Genomic DNA, 10,208 nt, shown 5'->3' with positions numbered 1-10,208 from the left:
TTAATGTATGTAATGATAAAATCCATACAGTGAATGATCAGTAAATTATTTTTTACAGTAAATAAACAAATACTTTATATCCCTGATAAATAAAATCACATCCTGACTAAAGGTCAAACCTGGTTTTGTGATCAGGATCTCTGATAAACCGTCAGAGTGAGACCTCCTCTGCAGGTGGAGCTCGGAGGATTCCTATTGGCTGCTGGGTCTCACCTGCACGTGCTTCACGTGTTTGAGGTAAAAACGTTCAGAGACAGAAACTCTTTAAAGACTTTTATTCAAACGTCGGATCGTTTTTCTTCTTCGATCCATAAATTCTTATTTAATGTAAATAAACGGAACAAAGTGACGAAAAACCACTTTAGAGAAAACAGAAATGCACAAAAACACAGAAAGTATCAACAGACTCACATCCTGCGTGCTCCTGACCTTCAGCTACCTGTCCAGGTGAGTTCAGCTCCAAACAGGATCAGCAGGTTAGAATCGAACCAGAGTTTAGAACATTTAACTGATCAACTGATCAATAATCAATAATAGAGAAGCTTTCTCTGGATGAGACGCTAAAACGCATCACTGTTTTCAGATAATCATTGATCTCCTCCTGATCGATCCGATCGATTGGTTCTGACTGATCCGTTTACCTGAACCTGATAAATAATCAATCAATAAATAAGTGATCAGGAACCAGCAGGGATCAATAAACAGCTGAGAGACTCAATAAATATGTCCAGTGTTCAAACTCAGTCATCTGCTGGACCAGGACCAGAACTTGATACAGTCAGGTTTAATTAAAGAAGCTGATTGGAACTTTTCTGAGTCCAGAATCTGAGGAGATCCTTCACAGTCTAGAACCGGTTCCTCAGGTTCTCCTGGTTCAGAGGGACTGTCCCGGCAGGGAGCTGGGTCCCCCCTGCAGGTCTCCCCGGTCCTCCTCGTCGTCCTCCAGGTCTCGGTCCATCCAGCGGTGGGTCAGAACCTGCTCCAGGGTGGGCCGGTCCTCGGGCCGGTAGGACAGACACCAGCGAATCAGAGACTGGCATTCTGCAGGGACAGACGGGGAGGCGGAGTCAGCCACAGCTGGACTCATCTGAGCCAATGGGGTGTCGGCAGGGGCAGAGCTTACCTTTAGAGATGCGCCTGGTGAAGAGGGGCGTGGCCTCGATGATCTCCTGGTCGCGCTCAAACGGAATGTCGCCACAAACCATGTCGAAGAGCAGAACCCCCAGAGACCAGACGGTCAGAGGAACTGCCCGGTACGACTGAGACTCCACCCACTCAGGAGGACTGTAGACCCGCGTACCTGAGGAGGCAGAGAGGCAAAGAGACAAGGAGGCAGAGATACAGAGAGGTAAAGAGGCAAAGAGACAGAGAGGTAAAGAGACAGAGACAGGGCTGTCATGAAGTCTGTTTATTTCAAATGTCTGATTTTTTTCTCCAACCTTTAAAATTTTCTGTAAAAACACTCGTTTAAATAAAGTTTTCTGACTCTGTTAATGTTCCGTGTGGTTCTCCGTACCTTCAAACTCGCTGTACGGCGTCTCTTTGAGCGGTGCTCCAGAGCCGAAGTCGATGATCTTGACGTCCAGCGTTCTGGTGTCCACCACGATGTTCTCGTCTTTGATGTCTCGGTGGACGACGCCGTTAGCGTGAACAAACCGCAGAGCCTCCACAATCTGACGGAAGAACCTGACGGAACCAGACAGAGAACCTTAGAACAGACGAGACGGAACAAACTAGTGGAACAAAGTGAAGAAGAGGGAAGATCGGAACAGAGTGAAACCCAGTAGAACCCAGCAGAACCAGCAGTAGAACCAGCATTAGAACCCAGCAGTAGTTAGAACCCAGCAGTAGACAGAAGCGTCAGTAGAACCAGCAGTAGAACCCAGCAGTAGAACCAGCAGTAGTTAGAACCCAGCAGAACCAGCAGTAGAACCCAGCAGAACCAGCAGTAGTTAGAACCCAGCAGAACCAGCAGTAGAACCCAGCAGAACCAGCAGTAGTTAGAACCCAGCAGGAGATCGAAGCGTCAGTAGAACCTGAGTGCGAGGCGTTCTGGCAGCGCTCCCCTCTCGGTGATGAAGTCGAACAGGTCCTGGCTCTGGGGGGGTCTCTCTAGAACCAGCAGGAAGCCCCGCCCCTCCACATGGAACCAGTCCAGCAGACGGACCACGCCTCCGTGACCTCCGACCTCAGACAGCCGCTGCAACAGAACGATCTCCATGGGAACCGGTGCTGCCTCGCCTGGCTGAGGGGAACAGAACGGAAAGAGGTTGGTTCTGGTCTCGGTTCCTCAGAGAACTCAGAAAGTCTGTCTGGGTTTTCCGTCTGCAGGTGCGTTCAGGTGTTTTCCTGCTCGGGGGGAAGTCCCAGTGGTGGGAAACCCTGCTGTCATTTACTGACATCACAGGTTTCTGTGGGAACCAGAGGGGGAGGCCCCACCCACACCTGCAGTTCCCCTGAGAGACCAGCAGGGGGCGGAGCCAACATGTCTGCAGCTTCAGACACTAAGAAGAGGTTTTCTAGCACCTCTTATTAGTGTCTGAACTAGAACCTGATAAATATGAACTAGAACCTACCAGCCGGGCCCACTGCTGGACGCTGTCACTGGAGATCTGTTTGATGGCCACCTGGAGGGAACATCTCAGACTTAGAACCAAACAGACTCAACACGGAGAACCAGTTTGTTTTAAAGTTCTGCTTCCTGACCTGCAGTCCGTCCGACAGCTGCTGGCCTGAAAACACGGAACCGAAACCTCCACTGCCGAGCAGAGAACCACAGCTGTAGCGGCTGCAGAACGGTTCCTTCACTGGGAGACAACAGGTCACTTCTATTAGAACATGGATGGTTCTAAAACGTTCTGCTCAGGGATTCATCTGCAGTTTGTAGTTAGTGAAGCATGAAACAGAGAACCAGCAGGGAAAGTGTTCACTTCAGTGTTAATGTCATCTTCCCTCCACTGGTCTGATTATACAGCAAACAAAGAAAATAGCTTCAAACGAGGATTTATTTTAGTTTCTGCTTTTAGAATCACTGTAAACTGAACATTTAGAGCCTTGATCCTCCATCTCTGACATCTATGAGCTCAAATATAAAAACAGAGGTCTGAGTCACTGAACTAGAACATTACATTTAGTTTAGAATTTTTAGTTGACTATAATCTGGCCTGTTGTTTTCTTTGTTTTTATTCCTACTTATACTCTCTTATCCATATTTATGCTTTTTAATATTGTAATATTTAGCACTTTAGTGACTTTTAAAAAACAAATAAAGGTACCTTTTTATTTCTTGTTCCTACTTTGTAGTCATATTTATACTTTTTCAAAATTCTATTTGTATTATTTTAGACATATTCACATTTTTTCTATTCCTATTTGCATTTTTGTCACATTCACATTGTTTAACAATGTTTTTTAAATGTTTTTAGTCATTTTTATAATATGTAAACTATTTTATATCTATTTTTTTCAATTTTTTGTCATATTTACACTTTTTTTAATTGCTAGTTGTACATTTTGGTCACATTTACACGTTTTTGTACTTGCAGTTTTTAGTCATATGTACATTTTTTATTCCAATTTGCACGTTTCCTGTCAGACAAATATTATTTATTCTATTTCTTTTAGTGTTTCCGTCTTCTTATTCTCATGTTTTCTGTCTGTTTCAGTTTGATTTTATTTAAATTTTCAACGAAGCATTTGGAAACACTGCAAATAAATGAATGAATAAATAGTATTAGTAAGTCTGGAGTATTTCAGACCTCATTAAAACCTTATAAAGTTAATTCAGCGTTAATAATAAATCGGTAACCATGGAAACAGTCTGACTGTTAAACGGCTGTTTTGAACGGGATTCTAAGGTGACAGCTGAGTCCGGGCGGTTGGACCAGACCGTTAACCGGACCGGACGGTTAACCGGCTGCTTACCGTTCTTCCGGACCGGCTCTTCCTCCCGGAGTTCCGCAGAACTTTTCTCCAACATTTTCTGGAAGTTTTCCGTCAGTTGAAGCGGATTAAATACATCCTGCTGCTCGGATTCCGCTTCGGTTGAAACGTTTCCCACCTTAAACAGACTAAAGTCTTCGTTTATCTGCGTCGTTTTCCCGGTTTTTAGTCCAAATTCTGCTACTGAAAGCGTCCGTTAATGAACTTTCCGGTGTTTCAACGGCAAATTCTCTGACAAACTGCGGCTCCGACCGCCTAAACCTCCGCTTGTTTGTTTTCTTCCGTTTTTATACCACTCTGGCTGGCCACGCCCACTTCGCCCTTCAGCAGCCAATCAGAGCGCAGACGTGCTCCAATGTTTTGAAACCGTCCCGCCAATCAGGATCGAGCTGCTGCCTCATGAATATTCAAATCCCGCGAGAGGAATTCGTAGAATTCAGGGCGAGTGTAGTATATCTATGGAGTGTAGGAGGCGCGTTCACGAGATGACGGGAAGACGGTTGGTTTGTGTCACGCAGGCGCAGTGCGGCTTCCGTTTCTATCAGAGGTGACAGAGTTTAATGCAGCTGCGGTTTTATAAAAAATCATTTACAAAAATAGAAATTAGAGAAGAGTTGAAATAAAACCAGACAGTTTAAGACACTTTTACACTCATCCAGAGTTAGAAACGTCTCGTAGAAGTATGTTTAATTTTTTTTTACTTGAGAGGTTTAATCAAACTTTAGTAACCATGGCAACCGTTCAACCACATCAAAACACTGATCTAAACTTTCAACATGTTTATTTATTTACATATTTTTATGTAGTATGAGTCTAGTAAACTTCAAAGACATATTATTTACATTTTTTGCACTTTTTAAATTATTTTTTTACGTTCTTATTATTATTATTGTATTTATTTTTTATTTTTCTTTCACAAAATTTTGAAAAAAATTTCCACATTTTGGCTATCTGAAGTTTTTTTAAAAAAACATTTATTTATTTATTGTTATCTTTTTCATTTCTGAGGTTTAATCAAACTTTAGTAACCATGGCAACCGTTCTACCACATCAAAACACTGATCCAGACTTTTAACATATTTATTTACATATTTTTATGCAGTATGAGTCCAGCAAACTTCATAGATATATTATATACATTTTTGCATCCTTTGATTTTTTAAAAACATTTCTCTTATCTTTTATTTTAATTATATCTTCTTTTTTTTTTTTTTTTTACTATTTTTTCTAAATATTTTTCAGAATTTTATCAAACATTTGCTCTAGCCCTTACCCAAAATTTTTGAGACATTTTGTTGACATATTTCTATACGTATTTATGAGAAAAAATGTCATTCAAAATCACCATATTTGAATATAAACATTGTGCTGTCTATTATTTTTAATTTTAAAAAAATCATTTTAAAATTTTTGTAATATTTTTTCACATTTTGGCACTTTGGAGGATTTTTTCTCATGTATTTATTATCTTTTTTATTTCAGAGGTTTAATCATACTTTAGTAACCATGGCAACCATTCTACAGTGTCAGAACGTCGATCCAGACTTTTTTTTAATTTACTTTATATGTAGTTTGATTCTAGCAATCCTTATAGATAGGCCTGTATTATTTACATTTTTTCACATTTAAAATGATTTTTGGACATTTTCTTCTTAATGTTATTGTGTTTATTCTTATTTTTACATTTTTTTTCTAAATATTTTTCAGTATTTTATCAAATATTTGCTGTCGCCATTAGGATTTTTCTTAATATTTTTTGAATATTTTTTGACATATTTACATATATTTTTATCAGGAAAATTTCATTCAAAATCCCCATATTTGGAGACAAATTTCTGTCTCTGTTTCAGTTTATTAACAGATTCTTTAACATCTTTACACATTAATGATGACTGAAGTCTGATTTTTAGCTGCAGGTCAAACTAAAATCCTGTTCATGTCAGTTTCTCTCTAAGGTCTGGATTAAACTGAACTGATCAAGACTCTGCAGCACTTTTTCCTGCTTTGGTTTGTAAAACTTGGAGCTTCATCAGCAGCCGTCAGACGTTTGCTTTTGTCTAATCTCAGAACAGAGAATCCAGGACGTCCTGCTGATAATAAACGCCATCATCCTGCTTTATCTGCTCTCAGAAAGGACACGAGTCGCCTGTTTTCGATCCGACTCGGACTGAAACCTCACATTTACATGTTTCATGCGTTTAGTTTTACTCTTGAAGTGTCTCAAAGACAAAAAGAAAAGAAATAAATGTCTCAAGCATTCATTTTCAGAAACGTTTTCCTCTTTTTATTCCAAGAAAAAAGTTTTTTTCCATCCCAAACGAGAAAATAAAATAAAACAAACTTATATTATTAATAATAACAACAATAATCAATCAATAAGAGGATAAGTATGACAATTCTCTAGTTTTTCTCTCCTTGTTTATTTGTCGCTTTTTCTCTATGATGATATTGGTCGTGGTCAATTAAACATGCAGCTAAATAAGTCCGATGATGATGATGATGATGATGACGGAAGAGGAGGAAGAGGAGGAACAGGAACAGGAGGAGGAGGAGGTGTTACAGGCCGTGAAGCTGGAGGCTTTTAATTTGTCAAATAATGATCTGTCACCACAAAATGGCCGCCAGTGGGAGGTGAATAAATGGTTCGGCTAACGACGGCACGGCTAACCGGAGCCTAGAAAGAGCTCACATGTGAACGTCTGACATTTTGAAGCTAGCTCCCGCTCCTTCTAGGTTGCTAGCTAGCTCGCTAAAGCTAACGCAGCTCTGATTAGCATTAAGTTGGCATTTCTCACACAAAATGGCTACCAGTGGAAGAAACATATTTGCTAATAACAGTAAACCAACAGCAACACAGCACGTTAGCAATGCTAAAAAAGACCTAGCTTTAAAGCTCAGTAAGATGTCTGGTAATAGCCTGGTCACTAAACAGCATGCTAACTTAGCCTACAGGACACATTTATAGTCTTGTTTAATCCTGATTAGCACTGAGAATTTGACTCCTTACACAAAATGACTGCCATTTATGAAGAGCAAGAATAAAAATCAAACTGTTTTGCTATTGGCCAGCTAGAGTTATAGCGTGCTAAAAGGGCTGTTTGTCTTGCTCGATGCTAACTAGCATAATGGCACTAAGATGACGGGGGAAAAAATCACTATTCGCAGTGTTAGCGGTGTCATTTCTCACCTGTTGGGAGCTACGAGCAGGATGAAATCAAGCTAGGAGTACAGCATGGTAAGATTTCAGCCCGCTCTCTAAAAACCATCCTAGCATAGCCCACAGGACACCGACACAGATTGGTAATGTTCTGATTAGCATGATGAAGTTTAAACATTTCATTAGTGGCCACCAGTGGGAACAAACAGAGCGTTCAGATCAGGTGGAAAATGATTTTGCTATCAGCTAGCTCAAAATATAACAGTTTGCATGATGTAGACTAAGCTGAAGCGTGCTAACACGGCCTACAGATTGCTGAGAAATGTCTGATTGGTTTTCACTGACATAATAATGCTAAGACAAGTGGAAAAAGAGTTAGCTAACCATAATGGTAGCTAGTCAGTGGGACAGAACTTCAAAAGCTCAGGTAAGAATTTTAAGACTTAAGGTGAAAGCTTGCATGCTAAACAGCATGCTAACTTAGCCTCCAGGACACTGACATACACAGTTCTAATTGGCATTCTTCATTGAAACCGATAGCCCTGTTAGCCACAGAGCTAATGAGCTAAAATAATCAGACTGACTGAAACAACAAAAAGGTAAAAATTCTGTGGAAAGCTGCCCAGAATGATGTTTAAATTACAACAGATCCCGAATCAGCGTCAAGACCGAGCTCCGTCCGAGTGGTAACCGGGGAAACGGAGGAGAGTGGGGGTGGGGTGGGGGGGGTGACAGACCGGAGAATGATGAGCCGATGATAACAAAATAAAAATACAAGTGTGCATCGTTGTTGAATGTTTTATTTCTTCCCTGGTCGATCTCCTTCTGTAGTTCACAGGTGAGGCGGGGGAGGGAGGTGAGGCAGGTGGGGGAGGGGTCAAAGGTCATCGTTGTGTGTGTGTGTGTGTGTGTTTGTGTGTGTCGGCCGGCTATCAGCTGCTGTCGGGCGACGGCTCCCTCTCTCGGTGCATGGCGGTGCTCTGGTGTTTGATGCTGTCCAGGTACTCCTGCTGGGAGACGGCCAGCACCGACGCCAGGATCTCATCGTCCTCCCAGTCCGTCAGACCTGAAACACAACCGACAGCAGCTGTGATGGCGGTGTTGAAGAGGAGACACAAACATACAGACACACTGTAAGGACGCTAACGTTCTGCTAGCCCAGCTGTCTGGTGAAATGCGGGGAGTCCCTCGACTCATGTCAGAGTTCCGACTTACGGTGACAATCGACTTCGTCATCAGTTTCTACGGACTGACAAAGTCGATCGTCGCCGTAAGTCGGAACTCCAGAGAAGATGTAAACAAATCTGTTACGTGCATCACGATATTGATCAGTTCAGTGTTTCCTCTAGCATTTTTTTTTGCAGCGGCAGGCTCTCTGGGGAGCACGTCTCAGCCGCTGTGTTTATCCGACTCATCTGCCGGACTGTCAAGCTGAAAGCTCGGTCACGTGACAATGTTTCGGTCCACTAGTGACCGCCTGCCATCCGTGCGACTTTCAGATGCAGTGCGTTGCCGTGCTGGAAAATCGTATCTAGTGGACATGCAACTTTTGAGTTGTTTGGAATTGTGTTGCTGTTTTGAATCTTTGGGAGCCATAATGAAGGACAAAAGTTATTGAATGCAGCACAATCCAAGGTGGAGTACAACCAGAGAATGGAAACAAAGCCGTCTGATAGCACTGTGATGACGTATTCATCCGCTCTGCTTGTCAACTAGTTCCACATAACGACGAAACAACAGGTCGAGGACGTCGTAAACTGAGGACGTCCTGTATGAAGTTTAATGGAGGTTTGTTGTGTTTTCTGACATCTGCTGCTGAAGAACTGACATAAATAAGACAAGGAGCGAAATTTGAAATCAATATGGAAAAATGTAGCAGCAGGTTAAGATAGCTGCTAAATGCTAACTAGCCTAGCTTAGCAGAGCAGTGGTGATGCTGTCTCAGTATATTGTAGAATTTCATTTATCTCTGTGAGAATATATATTAATAATAAGGCAATAGTCAACCTTAAGACACACAATGGAAACCATGTTTTGATTAAAAAATGCACAAGTAATTTCTAGGGGTGTGACGAAATGGTCAACTCACGAAACGATATGAAATACGAAACAGGGCTCACAATACGAAATACTCATGATATGAAATAAAGATTAAAGAAAATCCCCAACAGTAGGAAGTTATGCAAAAATCTCATTTTCTTGATTTTCTTCCCAACTGATTTATTTGACGAAGGAGCGTCAGATAATTCCTCAACCTCATCTTCCTCCATTTTGAAGCGAGTGTTTTGCTGCGGTAGGCGAGGAGGATCAAAAATCATCAGTCTCAGTGGTGTGTGGCGCCCCTTTGCGTTTTTTATTTCGTGCGTCTTAGAATTTTACTTTGTCATTTTTTATTTTGCAAAGTTTCGTGGCACGAAATTTCGTTACACCCCTAATAATTTCAGATAGCTCAACAGGTTGAGTGGGCGACCCATGAACAGGAGCTTTAGTCCATTTACTGCAGGTCTTCCCTTATTCTTCTCCCTACATTCCTGTCTGCCTCTTCACTAACCTGTCAAATAAGGTCGAAAATAGCCAAAAAAACATTTCAGAAAGAATGTCCAAAGAATATTAATGAAATGTCTGAGCAACTTCATAACAAATAAATAAAATGCTCTGAAAACACCAATAAAACGTACAAAAATGTCCAAAAGATATTGATAAAAATGTCAACAAAACAGTACTTGTCAGAAATGTTTGAAAAACTCTCATAAACTACAAACGTGAAATAGATGTGAAAAACCCCAGATATAATGGATGTGAGTGAAGGAGTCGTCAGTAAACATGATTACTAAGTAGAATTTTAACATATTCTAAGTTTGACAGATAAATGGATTATTGTTAGAACAGTAATTTAATCATGAATGCTGCGTTCACTGACAGGAGATGACATCCCAGCGACAAAAGGAACATGGTGAGAGTTAAACACCGTCCTGTCCTCTGATGGCGACTGTTCAAGCCGAGCTGTTAACACCTGATAACGCCGATACACACAATGAAACCGAGTGTTTTCTCAGAGCGACCTCAGATAACCTCAGACACGCCCAACGCTGCTCGACTGCGTCCTGTT

General features: G+C 41.4%; 2 protein-coding genes across 2 annotated transcripts in view; both read right to left on the bottom strand.

Moving 5' to 3' along the window:
* Nucleotides 1-260: 260 nt before the first annotated feature.
* pim2 (Pim-2 proto-oncogene, serine/threonine kinase) lies at nucleotides 261-4,703 on the bottom strand. The gene is made up of 7 exons (XM_022208781.2): nucleotides 3,925-4,703; nucleotides 2,707-2,807; nucleotides 2,577-2,627; nucleotides 2,037-2,245; nucleotides 1,517-1,686; nucleotides 1,124-1,300; nucleotides 261-1,041 (listed from the first exon to the last, which is right to left on the bottom strand). Exons 1-7 carry the CDS (start codon nucleotides 3,977-3,979, stop codon nucleotides 875-877), a joined length of 930 nt encoding a protein of 309 aa, XP_022064473.1. The 5' UTR covers nucleotides 3,980-4,703; the 3' UTR covers nucleotides 261-874.
* Nucleotides 4,704-6,199: 1,496 nt separating this feature from the next.
* otud5a (OTU deubiquitinase 5a) overlaps nucleotides 6,200-10,208 on the bottom strand; it is a 35,582-nt gene continuing 31,573 nt past the window's right edge. The window contains exon 9 of the mRNA XM_022208776.2: nucleotides 6,200-8,165. Within this exon, the coding sequence (XP_022064468.1) occupies nucleotides 8,032-8,165 (134 nt within the window). The 3' untranslated portion in view covers nucleotides 6,200-8,031. The remainder of the gene's footprint in view (nucleotides 8,166-10,208) is intronic.

This window comes from Acanthochromis polyacanthus, chromosome 6, assembly GCF_021347895.1.
Source record: "Acanthochromis polyacanthus isolate Apoly-LR-REF ecotype Palm Island chromosome 6, KAUST_Apoly_ChrSc, whole genome shotgun sequence".
Classification (NCBI taxonomy): Eukaryota; Metazoa; Chordata; class Actinopteri; family Pomacentridae; genus Acanthochromis; species Acanthochromis polyacanthus.
The sequence above is the reverse complement of the archived record's forward strand: the minus strand, read 5'-3'. Positions and strand labels throughout refer to the sequence as shown.

Bases quoted from the DNA above. Each gene is read 5' to 3' on its own strand.
- pim2 (XM_022208781.2), bottom strand. From the start codon at position 3,979: ATGTTGGAGAAAAGTTCTGCGGAACTCCGGGAGGAAGAGCCGGTCCGG. The intron at 2,628-2,706 runs GTCAGGAAGCAG...TGTTCCCTCCAG, and splicing joins AGCTGTCGGACGGACTGCAG to GTGGCCATCAAACAGATCTC. The intron at 1,687-2,036 runs GTTCTACTGACG...TGGTTCCGTCAG, and splicing joins CCAGAACGCCTCGCACTCAG to GTTCTTCCGTCAGATTGTGG.